Below are 23,304 nucleotides of genomic sequence, written 5' to 3' on the forward strand. Positions count from 1 at the left end.
GATCCCTGTCAACGGCACCCTGATCACGGTGCGATTTTGCCGTGATTCGTCAGTAAAATCGTGCAAACAGAATCCCAATCAAGTTATTTTGTGGCAACAGGTGTACCGCGATTGTTTGCATGCTTTAACTGTAATTCATCAGGCAACAATTGCGACAAAAATCGTGCCACAATCAGGGTGCCATTGGAAGTTGATGGGGATTGCAAGGGCGTCCCACCATTTGCAGTGATTCAGGATGGCGGGCAGAATAGCAGCGATTCTGCCCGCGATCCGGGACACCTATATGTTAACGGAGCCTTAGAAACGTCTGTTTTACAGATTTTACATACTGAGTTTATGTGAGTTTAGCAGCAGTTATGAGCATTTGAGGTTAGAAGCGTTTTTTTTTAAATATAACCTCAGGAGACCCTTCCAAATGCCCACAATGCAGGAAAAACATGTAAATTAACTATTTCAGCCATTCTGTGAGAGAAGAAAGAGCAGCAGCAGTGTGCTTATAGATAGTGGTCTTATTTTTTGTGTTTTCACTATAAATCCCCCCTTGCATCCCCCCCTAGCTCTCCCTCTGTCTTATCTCACTAACTCTGCTGCTATCTTTATTACCATTGATTTGTATGTGTTTGGTTTTCTCTTTTTTTTTTTTTTCTTCTTTAACATTCTGCTTAAAAATTTGTGAATCAGTACTGCTTGGACCTTGAAGAAGGGGACATACCCCGAAAGCTTGTCCTGAAAAATTGTATGTTAGTGCAAATAAAAAAAGTATCACGGACAGTACTCAATTTTCTCTGTCACAATTGCACTAATACGGCTACAATCAAATCAACTATAAATCCTAAAATATGTATGTGTTAGGAAATGCTCCCGATTTTGCTGAGGCTCCGACGATGTAGAAAATTGCGTGGTCCCTACTGGACTTGTCCATTGATGCAGGAAACAGCATGTGTATTGGAATTTGTGTTTTCACAACATTTTTATATGTTTAAAAAGTGTCAACATTTTTTTTCCCCCTTTAAAAACTGCGTTTACAAGCATTTGGCTTTTGAAATGCCGGTAAACCACAGTCCTGAACGTGATCGTTCTGCTTTCAAAAAAATGTCTACAACCTTAATTGCCTCTAATCTACTATAAACAACTGAGTGTACATGTACAGATAAGACAGAGGAGAGTTCAGGGGCTGCTGAAAAAAATTGTTCAACTGCTCCTAAACATCCGTTTAGCAGCTGCATTGCACATGAGGCCTAAGTGTTGACTTGACAAAGACTTTCACAAGAGAAAAGGTTGTGCTGGGCATGCTGCCCTAAGAATGTAATAAAGGATTATCCTGCATTAACCCTTTGACTATCAAGGACATATAATAAGTCATTAAAATGGTCTCACAGCTGCAATTTATCTATTTTATATGCAGGTTCCGGGTTGTTACTAGTCCATTCTTGTTTTTCTGGAAGGTGTAGTTTTCTGTTGGCGCAGCTAAAGTCGCCATCTTGAAACTCTTCCTCCTAGTCTTCATCCCACGCATCCACAGGCAAGCTGCAGATCTCTGCCAGGTCTTTGACATTCTCCATGAATGCACAAGCAAGCTGCAAAATCCAACAGAGACCTGTGGTGTGTCATCCCAGGAAGAAGCAGATGGGTGATCTACATCACTGTCACCTAGGCAAGGAGTCCAGAAGTGTGGGGTTACACTGAAGTTTAGGTATTTACTATGAAAAAAGTGTCTGCAAATGTGAAAGAGGAAGAAGGTACAGCTCCATTGAGCTGTAAAGCTTTAAAGCATTGCCTCAGGAAAAATGTTTGCATCGCAGTTTGTTGCCATTTCACAGGCACGTGCAATTTTGAGGCTCAGCATGTTTGATATCTTTTTACTTGATACAGTCTCGTCGTTCATATTTTACAAAAATTGTTTTTTGGAGTATATTGCGTTTGTGTGCACTACTATTCATCTTAAAGCTGGAGTTTAGGCATGGATAGTTTTCTTCTATAGTAAGGTCCAGTTGGAGCAATGCATGTATGCATGCGCCACACCTGGCAGGAAACTGTAAGCCACTCCAGTAGGCATAGCTACTACAGTGATCTTCACTAGCTTCTGGGTATCCTACTGAGCAGCTGCTCTGCGGCATAGGTCACTCGCTCAGCACAACTGCCATTCAGTGAACACTCTACACTTAATGAATGCAAAGCGTTCTCCGATTGGGTGAGGTGGAGAAGGGACATCCCAACTCAAATTAAAAAAGCAAAAAAGTTTTGGCTTTATATAGTCTTTCAGTCATTCAAATAATGAATATTCATATTGAGTGGAACCCATCTGTATGCTAAACTGCAGCATTTTGACAGCAAATTGCTTTGATTAGATTTGCCAGACTGATTCACAGTTATTGGCATGTCACTCAGCATTTTCAGGTAGTACCCGAGCACCACCAACCCCGCCCCCCGAAAAAAAAATCTCCCTAGGGACTATACACGACAGCTATAGCCGCTGCAATGGAATGCAGGTACTCCACCAGACAGCTCTCAAGGCAAGACAAAGGATAACAAAAATGAGGTACATGCTTGTTCTAGACTTTTGCTGATTTTGGACCAATTTAACATGTATATCACATTAAATTGGGCATTCAGTTTTATTAGATAAAAGACCATTTTTCTTGTTAAAAAACTTATTCCATGTGGTTTACCTGTGAAAATACAATTATTGTGTGTTATGTATTAGTTACCGCACGTTCGCTATCAAAGCCTTTCTTCCTAATAAAGTTAAACATGGCATGTCAAGCAGCTTTTGGACCTTTGTGCTTTGAAGTCAAGCAAAAATTACAAGGTCAAAATCAAATTTGCTGCAGAGAATGAAAAACCTGAAAAAATGCCTTATTTTCTGTCAGAGAAGTCTCCCAAAGGCGCTAAAGCCAACTTGTCTTTTCTAACGTATTTCTAAAAGCAGGGTGTATAAATAATACTTTCTGTCTTAAGAATTTCTTTGGGTGGTCACCATGGTAATATTAAAACCCGTGGTTAGAGAAAATGCTTTTTGATAAGCACTTGAAAACACCACTAAAGCAGCTCAAACAGCATCTCATGCTCAAAAATGACGAACAGGTCATGATGTTGGATCCTCACATGGAAAGAACACCCAAAAACTACAATAACAAAAAAGGAGATCACAATAAGCAACTAAAACACGCAAAAGTCTTTCCCATGGGCTGCCAGAGGCCCTTTACGTGAGCTTTAATGCCGGGAGGGGAAGCGGATTCCCAAACACATGACCATCACGATTGGATCTCACAAAGCAAAAATGTCACCAACAGCACACCAAGGATCTCCATAGTGGGTCCAAAGCTTTAATCAGCGATCACAGTTACAGCAGATCGCAACGTTTTGGAGCCATGCAGGACCCCTTCATCAGGCATGTGACGATTGTCCTGCGTGGCTCCGAAACTTTGCTATCTGCTGTAACTATGTGATCGCTGATTAAATATTTGGACCCACACTGAAGATCCTTGGTGTGCTGGGAGGCACACTCTTAGCACACATCAGACCGCTATGTATGCATGTGTGCAGAGGCAGGGCATGAAGTTACTTTTCCTGCCACAGTATATATGAGTTATGCAGTCCAGATGAGGTAAGGAGTCATGAAGACACCTTTAATAAAAAACAAAGCACGCCTTGGAAAAAACAGCAATGTATAAGCCGCCGCTGTCCGATGTTGTTCCCACTGGGGGGCAAGATTGAATTAAATATGTGATAGACATCTCCTGCTCCACCTTGACTATATCTAAAAGTGCCAATATGTTGGTCCATATAAGTGACTACGCCTGGTTACTATCCTACAGAACGCCTCATTAATGTAACATCTAAAATGTTATGACTAGGATGCATGGGTACAACGACAAAACAAGAATTTTATTGGGAAAAAAAAATTGGATAAACATCCATCAATGCAATTGTCTAGTGACTAATATTAAAGTGCATATAGTGATAAAGTGCAAACAAAAGTATTTTCTGTGTGAAAAAAAGTGCTGTTGTGCTCCGTGTCCCATGGGTGTCAGTGCATCTACCTCCTGGGGGTAGTGAACGATCCGCACTCACCAGATATGTTGGACTCCATCACCATACAGCAAGAGGAGTCTGCCGTGCATGTGGGTCATTAGTGGGGACCACTTCCCAATGTGATCTCATCTGTGGGTGTCCCTGTTCCCTCTCTGTTAAATGACCTCCGGTGATGGCTCCAGAACTCCAGGTGCAGGGGAGTATGCAGCGGGCGGAATAAGAGAATAAATGAAATGGTCCTCAGAGTAAAATCCTTGGTTGATTTAATGAAAAATAGCAGCATACATAAAACTTTTTAAAAACCTGTCACTATGACAGGACTGGACGCCATCCAATAAACCATCAGAACTACTCTTGTGTGAGATATGGATGCTAAATCATAACATGCCATGCTCTCCACTCTCCGGGCCGGAAGTGTCATTGTCATAACATTTAGATGAAACATTAATGAGGAGTTCTGTAGGATAGTAACCAGGTATAGTCACTTATATGGACCAACATATTGGCACTTAGATAGTCAAGGTGGAGTAGGCGCTGTCCATCACATTTAAAGTTTATAGTCGTTTACAGTCCCGACGTACGTGTTTTACGTCACCGCATTTAGAACGATCGGATTTTCCGACAACTTTGTGTGACCGTGTGTATGCAAGACAAGTTTGAGCCAACATCCATCGGAAAAAATCCTAGGATTTTGTTGTCGGAATGTCCGAACAAAGTCCGACCGTGTGTACAGGGCATAAGTCTGCTTATATTGCATCAAAGATGGTAGCACCAAGCAGCAGTCTCAGGGCTTTTGTGTGTGATTAAATGTCAGTATTACATTGTATATACCTGTATGTTGTGGTCGTTCAGGTGCTTATCTAATAGTTTTTTAAATTATCGATGCTCCCCACTGAAACCACTGCCTGTGGAAGAGAATTCCACATCATTACCGCTCTTACAGTAAAGAACTCTCTACACAGTTTAAGGTTAAACCACTTTTCTTCTAATTTTAGTGAATGGCCGCGTGTCTAATTAAATTCCCTTTCACGGAAAAGTTTTATCCCTATTGTGGGATTACCAGTACGGTATTTGTACACTGAAATCATATCCCCTCTCAAGCGTCTCTTCTCCAGACAGAATAAGTTCAGTGCTTGTAACGTTATCTCATAACTATTGTCCTCCAGTCCCTTTATTAGTTTTGTTGCACTTCTCTGGACTCTCTCCAGTTCCAGCACATCCTTCCTGAGGACTGGCGCCCAAAACTGGACGGCATACTCCAGGTGCGGCCGGACCAGAGTCTTGTAGAGTGGGAGAGTTATTGTTTTCTCGCTGGAGTTAATCCCCTTTTTAATGCATGCCAATATTCTGTTTGCAGCAGGTTGCATTGCATGCCATTGCTGAGCCTGTCCTCTACTAGGACCCCCAGGTCCTTTTCCATCCTAGATTTCCCCTGAGCCCCCCCCCCCCAGCAAGTAGATTGCATTCATATTTTTGCCACCCAAATACATTATTTTACATTTTTCTACATTACCCCTTATTTGCCATGCAGTTGCCCACCCCATTAATTTCTTCAGATTTTCTTGTAAGGTTTCCACATCCTGTGGAGAAGTTATTGCCCTGCTTAGCTTAGTATCGTCCGCAAATACAGAGATTGAGCTGTTTATCCCATCCTCCAGCTCGTTTACAAATAAATTAAATAGAATTGGTCCCAGGACAGCACCCTGGGGGACCCCACTTTCCACCCCAGACCATTCCGAGTACTCCCCTTTTAACACTACCCTCTGAACTCTCCCCTGTAACCAGTTTTCAGTCTATGTACTCACCCTATGGTCCATGCCAACGGACCTTACTTTGTACAGTATACATTTAAGGGGAACTGTATCAAATGCTTTTGCAAAATCCAGATACACCACATCTTCGGGCCTTCCTTTATCTAGATGGCAGCTCACCTCCTCATAGACGGTTAACAGATTGGTTTGGCAAGAACGATTCTTCATGAATCCATGCTGGTTACTGCTAATGATACCATTCTCATTACTAAAATCTTGTATATAGTCCCTTAACCTCTCCAAGAGCTTGCATACAATTGATGTTAGGCTAAGTGGTCTGTAAATAGATGAGCATCTGGTGTCTTTATTCAACTTTACTATGTAACACTATGTGACCTGTGATCGTTGTTTCCTAAATTGCCCCATATTTCCACATCCGTGATCAGGTCTGTATTGTTAGCTTTGTTTCTAGATGGTGCATTTACCATTTGACCCATGAAATTGTCCTGCAAGACATTTAGGAACTGGAGAGCCTTAGCTGAATGCGAGGTTCCTCCCATCCAGTCTATGTCTGGATATTTAAAATCCCCCATTATAATGACACTTCCAATCCTTGCTGCTAATCCAAATTGTGATAGGAGATCCGCCTCCTCCTTAGGTTTAAGAAGCCTATAGCAAACTCCCAGTATTACTTTCCCCTTAGTTTCCTCCCTTTGTAGCTCTACCCATAAGGATTCCACCTCCTCCCTTGCTCCATTAGTGATGTCGTCCTTCACATTCACTTGTACATCATTTTTAATATACTGGCATATTTTTTGCCCTCTCTATCCCTGCAATATAGGGAATAGCCTTAAAATGGTTACCAGCCAATCATGAGCTGTTAAACTAAGTCTGCAAAATTCCTACAAAATCGAAATCCTCGGGTTGTGGTGCTTTAGTCAACCTACCAGTAATGCCCCCAATAGTACCCTCTGGAATTTGCTCCGTACTGACTCTCTCTACCTCTGGACCCTCCCCCCCGTCGCCTAACTTAAAAGCCCCTCTAACTTTTTGGCCATCTTCTTTCCCAGCAGATCTGCACCCTCCTCATTTTGTTCCAGATGTGACACTGGAAATCTCCTCTTGCGCCCAGAACACAATGCAATATACTGTATGTAGCTGAGGCTACATACAGTTTATACAGCATGCCCAGCTTGGCCCAAACAAACTATTTAAAGGGAAAGTAAACCTGGACATTAGCGTTAGAGTTCTAAAGTCTCAAGGTTTTTCACCTTAATGCACAGACTGCATTAAGGTAAAAAACCTGTGCTGCAGCAGCCCCCCACAGCCCCCCCTTTTTCTTACCTGACCCCGATCGTTCCAGTGAGGAGAATGAGCCCAGCAGCTCCAGCCGCTGTCTCTGGTCCTCATTGGACAGATTGATTGCATCAGGAGCCATTGGCTCTCGCTGCTGTCAATCAAATCCAGTGACATGAGAGCCAGGGCCGAGTCCTGCTGTTTGTCAATGGACCCAGCAGCAGAACTCGGGAGCACACCCACACGAGCGCCCCCCAGGGAAAGTGGCTCTCACTGGGGGCACTCAATGAGGAGTGTCACCTGGGGACCCCAAAAAAAAGGAGGATTGGGGCCGCTCTGTGCAAAACCCTTACACAGAGCAGGTAAGGGCAGGTTTGTTATAAAAAATAAATAAAAAAAGCGCAAGAAAATGAACCTTTAAATCACTTTAAGCATATGCCTGTGTTTTTCCACAAGGGGAAACACAGGTGTTCCGTGCATCCCCGTGCAGGCAGTCCCATTCATGTCTATTGAAATGCAGAGACTGCACAAAGATATATGCACTTGGTTGCCAGCAGTTACATGGCTGTCAAGTTAGGATCAGCCGCTGCTCCCAATTTTTACAGTCGCAACGGTGCTGTTCTGCACATGCACACCACCTGCATTTGGGGGACCGGACCCCACCCCCCACCCCCACACACACACAGCCAACAAACCCGGGAGCAGTGGCTGTGTCTGCTACACAAAGAATAATGATTTAGTGCACTTGAATGGCAGGCAAACACATGCCCATCTGAAGCCAGCTCAACACATTAAAGGATAAGTTCACCTTTCAGAGCAGGTTACATCATAAACTTGCTCCAGACCTGCCCCCCGCACCCCCGACCCCACCCCCCCATGACAACGTGCAGGGATTTTTCTACCCGCACCCGCCATCACATTTTGAAAATAGCTCTCTGCCCACCGGAGCGTGTCATTCATTCATATATCTGAATGAGAGAACTACAAGTATCGTAAGCCATTGTGGCTGACAGCTTGTAGTTCTCAATGGACTGTGATGTCTCACCTGCTCTACGCTCTCACCTGCCTTTTTTTAGGCTAACGGAACACAGACCGTTAAAAGTTTTTTTTGACCCATATCCCTTTTTATTGTTGTATGTATCCCAGAAAGAGAGATTCTCAAAATATACTGGTGGCTATTGTCACCAAGGCAAAAAAGAGAAATACAAAATTTTGTCAACAAAACAGGAACATAAAATAAATCTACTTGGGACACTTGTACAGGCGACATCTGTTCATGTGGGGATTTCTCTCACTCAGGAGATTTCCTATTACCTCCTTTTGTTTAAACAGAACAGAACAGAAGTGAAGGGAAAGCTCTCAAATGAGACACGGAAGAGAAAGGGTATCTGACAGAAAGTGAGCTCTGTGGGTGGGCCACATCCCAATAACATGAAAAAAAAAAAAAAAAAAAGGGAGGTTGCCCTAAATGGGATTTTAAAGGCACTAACACATAAATAGTACAATGTAAAGAAAAATATATTTTATTACAAAAAAAATACACATCAAGAAACAATATCATATAGCAAATTGGACACAAATATGGATACAATAAAAAAAGACGTCAATGAAGGTAAGTAAATCTCGCTGAACCGACGGGTTTCAGAAACTCTTTTCATCAGGGTTCATACAGAGAATTTTTTTTTTTCTTTTAGGCCGAAGCATTTCGCTAATTGCAAGATCAAAGGCGTTATCTACATGCTCCGATGTGACTGTTTCTATGTCGGAAAGACCAAACTTGAGTTCTGGCATGGGGCACACCGACACATTCGGAGCATGCAGACATACCACTCTGGTACACCAGGGAGTCTTCCCAAAAATAAAGTTTTTTATCTTGGACAGAGTACATCCCAATTCGAGGGGGGGGAGATTGGAACAAGGATCTCCTACAACTCGAATTGCAATGGATTTATAACTTGCGAGCTACCAAGCCCCCAGGACTTAACGATGTCTGTTTCAAGCCATTTTTGGAGGGCTTTGATTCTGGGGGTATGGAAAAATAGTCTTTCGGGTATATCCTTCGGCCTTAGGTTTCACTCAGTATTTTTTCTGTCCTCTTTAGTCTGTGGGATTCTCTTGTTGGGCTATAGATGGCCTTTGGTCTATGTCAGCCTCTTTAACCACATTTACTGTATTATTACCAGTTTAAGTTCCTTAAGGTTAAAATGTATAATCTTTATCTAACATCTACCAACTTTCCATGTTTGATTTATTTTACTGTATTTTCTTGATTCTAGTCTGACCCTCTATTCAGGATAACATGATGTTTTGTACCTTATCCCCCGTTTTATCCATCTTTGTATATCCCTTGTAACATTTCCGTGATTATCTGGTCAGTCAACTTGGCCCCTTCTATGACAGCTTCACGGGTTGCCTTCTCACTTGTCATCCACTGATTCCAATGGGTTCTACATCAATTATTTAATTGCCACCACGGATCCAGCCCCCCTTTTTCAGATTAGGGTGGGGGTCTATATTTTGGATAGTCCCCTGTTTCTCTCCATTTCCCTGTTGTCACTTTTTGAGACCATTTGGTTATTGTACCTAATTTTTTTGAGATGCTTAATCTTTTTTGCAATTTCATTGGTATGCATAGCTGTTATGCTAATGTTCCCTTATTGGCGCTGCATTCTGTGTGTGTGCCCGGCGAAGATGTTCTCTTTGAGGACAAAGTGGGAGGGTTGTCTGTTCCTAGCGTCCCTCCCTCCCAGCCCTGGACCAGTCACTAATGACCGTCTCCAGGGCTGGTTTTGCCGTGCCGGTGGGAATCGGCTGCAGCGCGTCGCTCCGCGGCGTGGCGGTGTGACGTACGTCCGCAATTGCGTTCCACATGCGCAGGGCGTCATCGGCGCCGCGCGATGGGGAGGCGGGGCGCAGCCGACGCTCAGGGGGCCCATTGGTGGGATCCGATCGGGACACACTCCCATCCAGCTGATTCCACCCCAGACCTCCAGGTCTGGAGGTCTATAATAAAATATAATTTTTCTTTACATTGTACTATTTATGTGTTGCCTTTAAAATCCCATTTAGGGGAACCTCTTTTTTTTTTTTTTTTTTTTTTAAATGAGACACAGATGACAAAAATAAAACAAATAGTGTTAAAAAAATAAATAAAAATAGACAGTAAACAAAAAAAAATATATATTTTATATATTACCTTAGTTATACTCCAGTAATAGTATTTCCAAAAATCTGCCAGGACTGCTACCTGAGAGATGTTGGCTTCTCCAAAAGGAAACACAAACCAGAAAGATTAAAAAGCCCCTCATCCTCAGCGGTCATGATTAAAGAACCTCCAATGTTCACAAGGGAAATTTTTAGGTGACAATTCCACAATTTCAAACACCATCACTTTAAATTAAAAACATCTGGGTGGGAATATAAACGCTGTCCTGGAAGATTCTCAGAAATACTGTTTCCGGTAAATGTAACCAAGATTTTTTCCAAATCAACTTTGAGAGGATAAACATATAAGATGTAAAATGACCATGTCGATTCATGGTGTCATTTGTTGCCCTGTACAGTCTACAGTAGAAATTTTCAAATTACATTGTCAGATGTTTGTTTGAAAAACAGGATAATGTATGACCTCTGTCTGTGGACTAAAGAATGATACTTCCCGTGATGCAACTACATATCTTCAATCCCTGGGACTTCTAGTTTAGTGCCGATGCAGGTGAAAGTAATTAACAGAGCTTACCATGCTGAAAAAGAGGTTTGTTTCATAAAACATTTGTGAGGCACACAGAGAAATGGTAAGGCATGCCTATGACCCGAAACAAAGTTGCTTGTCCCTCTGATGAAATAGGGACAAGGTAAAGGGAACCCTGATGGACATAGGGGAATCAATCAGCCATGACATAAAAAACTGCAGTCACCACATGGTAAGGTGCTCTATCCTCTCCCCTGAAGCTGGCCATTGGGAAGATCAGTTGACTGGACCAGAGCGCTCTGAATAGTTAAGTATATGCATCTTCCTATCGTCCTTTTACAGGATAGTTGGTACAGAAGTTAAGAAGATGGACGGGAGCCGTTTTCAGCATAGTTAGTTCTAACTCCGGCATGGCCAGTCTTAAGCCCATGGTGCAAAAGGTTGGGTATTTGGACAGCAATTTTAAACTTAAAAAAAAAAATAAAAGTATAGTTAATTCTAGCCCGGACTTCTACTTTGGCATGATACATTTCCCTACATTGCCCCAAAGAGGCAAGATTCTTTAGGAGACTGTCAGGGCTATACTCACAGCCTAGGACCTACAGCAGTATGGCCTTTACTCCTGCAGCCTGTAGTATTCACTGGCCCAATGCTGCCCTAATGTCAGTCCTTTTCAGCAACGAAAGTGTGGAACAGAACAGCATAAGGGTATGTATGGGTTTTTTTTTTTTTTTTTTTTTTTTAGGTGGCTGGGTAAAAATGTACATACTGCGCACCAGAAGTGTGTCATCATCTGGTGCCAGAATGGAGCCTGTGCCATGCAATTCCTCCTCTGCCTTCAAAGCAAGGGACCTCCCCAAAGGCATTATACTGCCAGGAAAACACAGGAAGAAACCTCCCAGGAGGACCGATGACCACCAGTGTCATTACTGCATCAGAAGGAATGGGCAAAAAAACCCACCAGGGTGCCAGATCCAGCATGTCTTAAGAGAAAAAATAAATAAATAAATAAAAACACACAGGTAAGAAACGTGACCAAGAACACAAGCATACCAGGCCCTAATCACCGGAGAGGGGCCCAACAACCATTTATCAGAGCCAGGGGAAACAAAATAGATATGCTGAAGTCTTGGATGGCTGGCTTTTGAATAACTTTCTGGTTTGAGTTTCTTGTTGAAGACTGAGCCAATCATCTCTCAAGCAGCTGTACTGGAAAATTATTTAATAGGTGCCTGGTTAGCAGTGTTGGCCTGACATCATTAAAAATTGCTATTACACAGGTCAAAGCATCTGTCAATGAATTCTGAATCATCTTAGGTGCATCTCAGAGTGATGTAATCCACACATGTCCAAAAACTTGTTTACACAGACCCTTAAAGGCCAAATCTCAAGGAAATTTTTGAACATATGGCAAAGCTGGCTAGATACCCCTGGTTTAACCTCTCCGCAACTCAAGCTGTATTGCTTATTACAACTTTAACATGCATGTCATTTTTCACACTGTACACTACCATATATTTCGGAGTTTATGTTTTCATGCTTGTTGGTTCCAGCTATAGATGCCTTCTTCCACAATACTGTATGCCAAAAGGTACCATTCTAAGACTTAATGGACTGGTTTGCACGATCAGTGTTGTGTACGACTCACTCTGGACAGTTTTTGTTGTTTAGTATTGTAATACTGTATCTGTTTGCTGTTGTGGTATACTGGTTCTTCATGTTCCTTGTATTTCGTACACTGAAAAGTGTCATTGTGACAATAGATACCCTTTTTTTTTTTTTTATGTCAAGAGCCTGTATTCTGTACCTGTTTTTCTTAATACCTTTTGCTTTCCCTAATAAAAAAAAAATAAAAAAAAAAGTGTATCAAGAAGAGCCCAAATCCAGACATTAGAAAATATTTACCCTTGCAGTAGAGTTCTCCCGCACTATACAGTATGGGTTAATTGATTGGTATGTCTAGAGGGTGCTGCGATAAGGCAAAAATACCTTACTTTGCGCTCTTACAGGGTCCCTTTGGTGGTATGATCAGTTTCCCGCAGCTTCCATTCCCAGGCACTCCCGGCCATGGTCTCATGCCTACCCACTATGTGCAATGTAGGATTAATGGCCTTGCATTGTACAATGAGGAACCACCTACAGAGTGAAGCTTTGGAAAGAAGAGGACAGCGTCAGAGCAGAGGTTAAGGTAATACTGCCTGTTCCTGTACCAACACACATATTAGGCACTTAACCGTTGCAATGTGGGGGCCCCACTGAAAGGGGAGTTTTTTTTGGTGTTTTTTTCAAATTCATAGAATTGGGTTCTAAGCTCACCATACACAGATCACATTTTGTCCATTTGATGCTCGTCGAAATTTAATCAATGGGTGGCCTTGCCAGCACCAGCTTGACAAACTTCAATCTGAAGATCGAAGAAGGTGGGCAAAAATTTGTCAGCCAATTGATAACCAGAGGTGGCAGCTGTCAAAATATAATAGCCAGCAGCAGGAAAAATTCCTCCACCAAAGCTGTTATGGATGGAGGTATTCATTAAATTTCTTTCAGCCCACACACAGGCTGAAAAGAAAAGGAACCTACGTCTGAATGGCCAGCTGGACTCTCATGCGCAGGAGTTACAGATAATACCAGTAGAAAATGGCAGTGATTGTTATGAGGCAACAAAAGGGAAAGCCCAGTCATTACATTGCTGGATAATAGTGCCATAATATACAAATACACTGAATTACTTGCACATTATGGCAAATGCTAGCAACCTCCAAACATTAGTACCGCTTTATATGATTGTCACCCAATCCTTCCAAAGTTAGCAGCATCAATTTTCAAACAACATTTTTGTGGAATTATTTTTTTAAAACTACTTGTCCAAGGGACTAAATGGGGTTCCCAATCAACTCTTCCCTCATGACAGTCTACCTGTCATAATAAAAAAATAATTTTAACCAAAAGGTGTAATTTTTACAAAAGCCACAGTTGTCTCATTTTTACATAAAAAGCCATAAATTTACTTAAACATAAACTTATGGCTTTTTTTATCATTTTAATAAAAATAAGACAACGGTCTCACTCTGTTATACTACTGAATGAGAGTTTTATCACAAGGGATTTTCAATGGATGTATGTCCCTTTAAACCTTGACATGGCTTTGCCAGAATGGAAAAAATTAAGACTTGATGTTTTTTTGTTTTTTTTGTTGCAGGAGGCTGGAAAGCATTGGATCAGCGATCATCAGATCTCTGATGCCATGCAGGTTTCCAGCAGATAGGTCAGTGTATCTGCTTCCTCATACTAGGAAGCCGACACATGCTAACAGGAAGAATGAATGAACTACCACGGCGCTCACAGCAAAAGGTGCAAAGGCATCTTACCTTGTAGTTTTCCGAACACAGAGTGCTGTGAATGAGTTACGTGGCCGGGTGGGTGGAGCCCCATACAGCCACGTTTTTTTAAAAACTTTTGACAGCTAGTGGGGGGAGAACCCTCGCAAGCTGGCACAGCAGGGATCAAGAAGGTGCGGGGGCCAGTGCATTCATAACATGTTACACCCGGAATATGGGAGTAACATGTTATGAAAGGTGGACTTATCCTTTAGGGCAACTTAAAAACTTTCACTGTTTTTAACATTGAGCTGTTTATCTCCTACTCACCTCCCTGCCTGTTCTCAGCACCGCACCCCAGGAACTAGCAGGGAGGTGAGAGACCTTGCAGTGTGATGAGCACTGATTGGGTGCTTGTCAGGAAAGGGGAGCGTTGGGCTCTCTTAACGCTCAGCAGAAGGTCTGAGCCAATAAACGAGGAGCCGGCCACACTGAGAAAAAGAAAAATCTTTACTCCTTCATGTTACCCTGGCACACGGAAGTACTTGTGTGCCCAGTACCAGCGTATGCTGAGTAGCCAAATCAAGCTCCGGTGTCTGCTCCATTAAAAAGTGTTACTAAACCCCCAACAGTAAACTCAGTCTGTATATTCCGTAAAGCATGCATGTTATACTCACTGTAAACCTAAGGGGGTTAATCCTCCACATTGTAAAAAAAAAAAAAAAAAAAGAGGCTGTTTGATTCTGCCTTCTCTGATCATCCCCTTCTTTTACTTTCCCCAATCTGCTGACAATACAGAGCCCTAGGAGGCACTCTGCACATGCTCAGTTTGGTGTGTATTGCTAGAGAGTTTTTTTTTTTGGTGGGGGTGGGGTACATGTGATCAACACAAGGTCAATCAGCTCTGTCCAGACAGAGGGTCAGGGGTTCAGGGGTCATGCAGCTTCTTAGGCCATTGAAAGGAGAAAGAAAACTCCTCCTACAAGCCTTAACCAGACACTAATAGATGTCACAAGCGTACTATATACTGCTGAAGAGAAAACTGAAAATTGTATCAAATACTTACCGTAGTTTTCCTTTCCTGACACCAAACCACAGCAGCATACTAGTCATAGAGCTCCGCGTCTTGACCACTCCCTCAGGACCGATGAATAGCAAAAAAAGAAAGAAGAAGGGGGGACTAGTTAGCCAATCCCCCCATTCTTTTGTAACAAGCTACATACCAAAACGTACAGGGTGGGTCCATATGCTGCAATGGTTTGGCATCAGGAAAGGAAAATTACGGTAGAGTATTTGATACAATTTTCAGTTTTCCTGACGCCAACATGGCAGCATACTAGTGATAAATAACTAGCTGACATGGTGGGTACTAATTGCCAAAACAATCTTCTATTTAGGATAGAACAGAGGACTGACTAGTCTTTCCTACAAAGTCCCCTGATGCCAAAAAGATTCAACCTCTTCCGATCTGCAACTGGACGCTAGCCACCATCCCCTGCAAACTACAAACAGGGTTGGGTAGAAAACATGCAATCTTTCCCTCTTCGCTGGTGTATAGAGGTATGAGGAAAAAGAGAAGAAGTGCTATTCACTTGTCCAGAGGGAGTGGTCAAGAGGCGGAGCTCTATCACTAGTATGCTGCCATGTTGGCATCAGGAAAGGGAGTTTAGCAGTGTAGAATCACTAAAATAATTGCATTCCATGTTCTGTGTACTGTGGGATACCAGATAAAGAGATTGCAGGGTCCTGGGTTTAGTAACACTTTAAGGGGCAAAAAAAGAAAAGTAAATCCTGCTGCTTGCCCACAGCAGGGCTAACTGTAAAAAAAAAAAAAAAATATTAAAAAATAAAAACACCTGCCCGGCGATATGATTTGTGCATCCTTGCACCCACTGATAAAAAACTGCATGAAAACACTACAAAATATCCTCTTCATTGCAAGCTCTCATAAGCAGGGCCCTCCTGTATTGAATTGAATTGTAACTGTACCGTCTACCTTTATTTTGTAAAGCACTGTGCACACTGCATGCACCAATACAAACAATAAAATACACTGTTCTATATTTCGGTAAATTATAAAAGCATAATAATGTTTGTAGTCCACTAAATTATACAATTTTTAGACTCTTGTCAATATTTTCAAGAACAAAGCACGATTAATTTTGAATCAATGCATTAAAGCAGTGGGTTTCTCAAATTCATGGTAATGTCTTTCTGAAAGGAATAAAATCTTCTCCGGTAAAATCGGTATAAAAAGGTCTTAAGACTAAAATGGCAACGGGAGCCTGCACTATTTCCAAGTGATCACAAGCATACACCATGGTCATTAGCAGTGTGATGACTGTGTGTGGGAGGTGTAATACTGCCTGTCCTCTGGGTAACACATCTATGTGAGAGGCAGCTCCCGTCTCCTTCCCCAGCAGGTCAAATGAGGATCCCCAAACCCTTTCTGTGTTGCTTTTAAGCAAGTCCCAAAAGCAACTCTACAAAAGATGCATTCTTCCTCCTGTGTGCTGTAATTACAGAGGTTACACAGAGGTCTGTATCTCTGGAAGACAGGTCATGATCACAGACACACAAACAGGATGTCATTGACACAATGCATAACAAAGGGAAAGCCATTTTTCCCTTTACAAAGAAGTTTTCTTGTGCATTAACGCAGAGTGAACACTGCTGAATTGTACATATAATTCACAAAGATCTACAAAAGGAAGTGCGTAAACATTATCAATACATTATACTGCTGAACAAGCCACCTCCATTGATTTTACTGAACAGCCTCTGCATCAAGCACACAAGTTACAGTCGACCAGAAACCTTCTCATGGTCTGTCGGAAAGTCACATGCTCTCACTGTGCATGTCTGGTAGATTATGACAGCCCCTGTATGTCTCATACTGTAAACAGCCATATAGCCATTGTGTCTGGATACAATGCTGTGCCTCACAATCTCTTACACATTAATAAAATAAATAAAGACAGACATTTATGTTCGGTACAACCAAGCTCAGGGCCTAGTGTCATTAACCTATACATGGTAGCCATACATTGGCTTCAATTTACAAAACCAATACAACAGAATATTTTTAACAGCGACAGCTATTTTCAGCTGAGTTCAATGAGATTTCAAAATTATAATCGCATAGCTATAAATAAAAATCATTACTCTTGTGTTAACGCTTTGTGAATGGAGTATATAGTATTTTTTTTAACCCACACATTTCCTCTGGGACCTGCTCTATTGTGTCTCTCCTTGCCCCATAAGCCATCAGGCTTGTCTCTACTTGTTCTAGTTCAGTGTTTCCCAACCTCAGTCCTCTGAACCCCCAACAGGACATTATTATACAGGATTTATATAGCGCTGACAGTTTGCGCAGTGCTTTACAACATGAGGGCAGACTGTACAATTACAATACAATTTAATACAGGAGGAATCGCAATCTAAGAGGGATGGTTAAGAGATACAAAAAACTGTGGGGGATGGGCTGATTGAGAAAATAAGTGTACAGTTAGGTGGGGGCCAGACCGGTTTCTCTGAAAAGATGAGTTTTTAGGGATTGTTTGAAAGTGGACAGAGTAGGAGATAGTTGGACAGATTGGGGTAGGGAATTCCACAGGATGGGGGAGGCTCTGGAGAAGTCCTTGAGGGGGAGCGTGGATGAGGTGACAAGGGAGCTAAGCAGCAGGAGGTCTTGGGAGGAACAAAGAACGATTTGATTGGCATTTTGAGACTAGGCTAGTGATGTAGCTGGGGGCAGAGTACATTTTTTTAGGATCTCCTTTACCTTGCGCAGGCCTTTTAAATCAACATCAATAGTTTGCCATTATTGACAGCTATTTTAGCTAAGGGAAATGTCTAAAACATGGCCTGTTGGGGGTATTTGAGGACTGAGGTTGGGAAACACTGTTCTAGTGTGTATATACTATCCTCATGAGACATTAGGCATCACTCTATTTGTTCTAGTTCAGTGGTTTCCAACCTCAGTCCCCCCAACAGAACATGTTTTGGTTTTTTTTGTTTTTTTAATTATGATCGCCTTTACCTTGCACAAGTGCTTGTCAACAGTATTTTTGACAGCTATTGTATCCAAAGGAAAAGTCCAAAACATGGCCTGCTGAGGGTATTTGAGGACAAAGGTTGGGAAACACTGTTCTAGTGTGCATCTACTAGCTCCATAGGCTCTTAAACTTGACTGTACTACTTGCTACAGTAGGTGTCTCCTTGACCCATGAGCCATTATGCCCAGCGCTACTTTCTTTTGTGTTTCTCCTTGCCCCGTGAACCATTAGGGTTGACTACTTACTCTAACATGTCTCTTCTTGCCCCATGAGCCACTGGGCTTGACCTGCTCCAATTTGTCTTTCCTTGCCTCATGAGCCACTGGGCTCGACCTGCTCAAATGTGTCTCTCCTTGCCCCATGAGCTTGACCTGCTCTAATGTGTCTCTCCTTGCCCCATGAGCTTGACCTGCTCTAATGTGTCTCTCCTTGCCCCATGAGCTTGACCTGCTCTAATGTGTCTCTCCTTGCCCCATGAGCTTGACCTGCTCTAATGTGTCTCTCCTTGCCCCATGAGCTTGACCTGCTCTAATGTGTCTCTCCTTGCCCCATGAGCTTGACCTGCTCTAATGTGTCTCTCCTTGCCCCATGAGCTTGACCTGCTCTAATGTGTCTCTCCTTGCCCCATGAGCTTGACCTGCTCTAATGTGTCTCTCCTAGCCCCATGAGCTTGACCTGCTCTAATGTGTCTCTCCTTGCCCCATGAGCTTGACCTGCTCTAATGTGTCTCTCCTTGCCCCATGAGCTTGACCTGCTCTAATGTGTCTCTCCTTGCCCCATGAGCTTGACCTGCTCTAATGTGTCTCTCCTTGCGCCATGAACTTGACCTGCTCTAATGTGTCACTCCTTGCGCCATAAGCTTGACCTGCTCTAATGTGTCTCTCCTTGCCCCATGAGCCACTGGGCTTGACCTGCTCTAATGTGTCTCTCCTTGCACTATGAGCTTCACCTGCTCTAATGTGTCTCTCCTTGCTTCACGAGCCACTGGCTTGACCTGCTCTAAAGTGTCTCTCCTTGCACCATGAGCTGACCTGCTCTAATGTGTATCTCCTTGCCTCATGAGCCACTGGGCTTGACCTGCTCTAATGTGTCTCTCCTTGCCCCATGAGCTGACCTGCTCTAATGCAACTCTCCTTGCCTCATGAGCCACTAGGCTTGACTTGCTCTAATGTATCTCGTGTTGCGCCATGAGCCACTGGACTTGACTTGCTCTAATGTGTTTCTCCTTGCCCTATTTCCCACTGGTCTTGACATTCTCTAATGTATTTCTCCTTGCCCCTTCTTGTTCTAGTGTGACTCTCCTTTCCCCATTAGCCATTACATGTGTCTTTCCGTGTACCCATGGTGTGCCCAAATGCAGAATACTTGGCCTAGCACAACACCAACCTTCTTAATCTATTTTACCATCACTGCAAATACGTTTTAGCAGCTAACCCAATGTGCAAATGTGTTGCTGTTTAAATGAACAAATAATGCTTAAGTGCATGACCCGTTAGGATGACAAACAAGCCAGGCTCTTCTTCCAATTCTATTCCACTTGTCCTGATCCCAAATATAGAATAGCTACTCCGGTCAGCGAGCCATCTAGACAGCTCACAACTTCCTAGTCAAGTCTGTGCCCTTGAGGGACACTTAGCTAGTTTGTGTATATGAAATAGACAAGGGGACCAGTTGGCCCAGAGGGCATCAGTTCTCACCTGCAGGGGTGGCTCCGAACACTCTGACCACAGGCACTCTTCGTACATCGCAGTCTCTGAAGTGGGATTTGGTGACATCCAAGCCAGGAAGCGGAGCAGCCAAATAATAATCCGCGGTCACCAGGCGCAGGGAGAACATCTTCTGGGGTTTCGCCCCCTTGCCCAGGGCACCAGACCCCCTCTTACTTCGCTCACTGCCCCCCTCCACCAGGTGTGAGCTAAAAATAAATGGGATTACATTCACTGCATCTACACAGTGGATATATGTTTACATTACCCCCCCCCCGGACACTCATAGACTGTCTCTGTGCATTATAACCACTCTATACAATACTATAGGCCAGCCTTACTCTGCTATTATCTCTGTACATATATAGTTCTGCTCTAGAAATCTCAATAGAAGTCTTTCCCTATAGACGAGCTCTCCGTCTATCCCCCCTCACTGGAGCTGGACGTGTCTCACTGTTTCCAGCTCCACGTCACGTGCAGAGAACCGGTCACACGCGGCCTGCCCCCGGGAGCCTCATGCTGTGAGCGCGCCCCCGCGCCGGTCCTCGCGCTCCGTGCTGCGCTGCCCCCGGACCAGGCTCGCGAGTCTTCCGATCACGGCTCGGGCTGCAGCGGCCGCAGCTGTTGTTGCCATGATGGTGACGTCACGGGGAGGGAGAGTGACAGGCTGGTAGTGGGGTTGAATGTGGGCCGTACAGCTACGGCCGTGGGCGTGGCTAGCCTTCAGCCGTCCCTACTCTGCGTACGGCAGCCACGCCCACGACTGTAGACGTACGGTAGTAGTAGTAACCCTTTGCAGGGCTAAATGCAACACACACGCGAGTGGAGAAGCACTGCGGGATGGGGGGGAAGGGCAACGGGACAGGAAGTGCGGTGGGCGTGTTTTTGAGTCGCGATCAACGTGCAACGTTACCACTGCGGTGCGTGGGGACATGGATGTTTGTTGTTTTACTACACTTCCTCTTCTGAGGGAACGGCTGTCACGTGACGCTGGCTGAGGGGGGACTGCTCTATGCAAACTGCGGCAAGGGAAAAATGAGCCTTTTCATGTGGTAGTCGCTCTGACATTGTATTTTAGTGCAGCTGTTCAAATAGCTTTGTTTTTATTTATCATACCAGCAGTGTTCGTTTTAGTCTTAGTCTTTTGATTAAAATGCCGTTTTAGTTGTATTTTAGTCATCTGAATTGTTTTATTCTCTGTTACATTTTAGTCAACTAAAATTTTAATGAGTTTAGTTAAATCTTTTAATGCATTATTTAAAGCGGAGTTCCACCGTCAAATCAATTTTTTTTTTCTAAATTCCTAAGTTCATATAATGTAAATGTGCCACTAACTTGTTTTTTCAAAAATACCCCCTGATGTCCGGTTTCGTATATACAAATATCTTATTATGTGTTACTTGCAGTTGTCATCTTGCCTGTGGGCATGTGAAGCCCACAAGCAGATAGTTCTGGGATACGGTGCAAAATAAAAATGATGCCATTTGACAATGTTTATTATGCCAGCTTGCTTATAAGCTGAATTTAGGAAATTCTGTGGCACTCCGCTTTAAGTGTTAATAAATCCACAACAGTAAAATCAGTCTGTATATGCAGTAAAACATGCTTGTTAGACCCTTTCACACTAGGGCGTTAGCGGTAAAGTGCCGCTCGTTTCAGCAGCGCTTTACAGCTGTTATGGCGGCACTTTTCGACTGCTAGCGGGGCGCTTTTAGCCCCTGCTAGTGGCCGAGGAAAGGGTTAATAGCGCCCGTTTTGTGGCGCTGCCGAATTGCTTTGCAGGTGCTTTAGCAGCGGTGCCCATTCATTTCGATGGGCAGGGGTGGTGGAGGAGTGGTGTATACATTGTTCCCGCGCCGTCCCAAAGATGCTGCTTGCGGGACTTTTTTTTTTCCTGTCCTGCAAGCGCACCGCTCCAGTGTGAAAGCACTCTGGCTTTCACACTGGGGTTGCTTTATAGGCGCTATTTTTAGCGCTAAAGTGCCCCAGTGTGAAAGGGGTCTTCTACTCACTGTGGAACCTAAGGGGTTAATCCTCTGCATTGTGTAAAAAGACTGTGTGATCCTGTCTTCTCTGATCCTTCCCTTCTTCCACAGCCCCAAACCATCTCCTGATGAAACAGAGCTAAAGAGGACAGGCTGCACATGCTCAGTTTGGTGTGTATTGCTAGAGAGGGTTTCTTTTTTTTTTTTTTCTAGGGAGAGTGCATGTGATCAGCACTGTCCAGAGAGAGGATCAGGGGAAAATGAAAACTCCTACAAGCTTTAAAGGATAAATCTACTTTTGTTGGGAAAAAATAGCAAATATATAGAGCCAGTTCACACATCTCCAAAGCGGCTCCAGTGCGAATTGCACAGGGGTCCTGTGCATCTACTGGTCCCTTTCAGGTCAGAATTCAGCCAAAAATTTGAGCTGAAATCGGACCTGAAACAGGGAATGGAAACACCCCAGACCCCCTGCTGTAAACCACTCCGTTCCTCAATATAATAAAATATTTACAAAAATGTGAGGGGTGTACTCACTTTTGTGAGATGCTGTATAAAGGGACGCGGGCCCTGCAATTTTCCTCATTAGAGCTTTGCAGATGCAGCAGCTCGTTGATAATTCTGAAACCATTAGACCCCATTCACACAGGGGCAACACAACTTGCAGGTCGCCTCAGCGAGGCGACCTGCAAACGACTGCCCGGGCGACTTGCAAAACGACTTCTGCATAGAAGTCTATGCAAGTCGCCCCCGAAGTCGTACATGAACCTTTTTCTAAGTCGGAGCGACTTGCGTCGCTCCCCTTAGAACGGCTCCATAGTACAGAACGGGAGGCGACTTGTCAGGCGACTAGGTCGCCTGACAAGTCGTCCCTGTGTGAATGGGGTCTTAGATTCACTTTGGCACATTGACACAAACACACAGGGATTTCTTCAGAATAACAAAAGGTAGGAATCTGCAACAGTTTGTCAAAATCCTTGTATAGTGCATAGATCACCAAGGGGAGAATGTTTTTTTTCTCAACAAAAGTGGAGTTTCTCTTTAAGCAGACAGTGATACAAGTCAAGAGACCATTATATACTGCTGATGAGAAAAGGTATTCATCAGTTTATATTTATAAAAATATTGCATTTCCATGTTCTGCGTACAGCTGTGGCCAAAAGTTTTAAGAATGACACAATAATTCATTTTCACAAAGTCTGCTGCTGCAGTGTTTTTAGATCTTTTTGTTAGATGTTACAATGGTATAGTGAAGTATAATTACAAGTATTTAATAAATGTCAAAGCCTTTTATTGACAATTACATTAAGTTTATGCAAAGAGTCAATATTTGCAGTGTTGACCCTTCTTTTTCAAGACCTCTCCAATTTTCCCTGGCATTCTGTCAATCCACTTCTAGGCCACATCCTTACTGATGGCAGCCCATTCTTGCATAATCAATGCTTGGAGTTTGTCAGAATTTGTG

At 43.3% G+C, this 23,304-nt stretch overlaps 1 protein-coding gene across 1 annotated transcript in view; it reads right to left on the minus strand.

Annotated features, from left to right (window-relative positions):
• REV3L (REV3 like, DNA directed polymerase zeta catalytic subunit) overlaps window positions 1–20,580 on the minus strand; it is a 312,168-nt gene extending 291,588 nt beyond the window's left edge. The window contains exon 1 of the mRNA XM_073627093.1: window positions 19,846–20,580. Coding sequence (XP_073483194.1) covers window positions 19,846–19,984 — 139 coding nt within the window. The 5' untranslated portion in view covers window positions 19,985–20,580. The remainder of the gene's footprint in view (window positions 1–19,845) is intronic.
• Between the last annotated feature and the right edge of the window lie 2,724 nt (window positions 20,581–23,304).

Source organism: Aquarana catesbeiana, linkage group LG04, assembly GCF_042186555.1.
Source record: "Aquarana catesbeiana isolate 2022-GZ linkage group LG04, ASM4218655v1, whole genome shotgun sequence".
Classification (NCBI taxonomy): domain Eukaryota; kingdom Metazoa; phylum Chordata; class Amphibia; order Anura; family Ranidae; genus Aquarana; species Aquarana catesbeiana.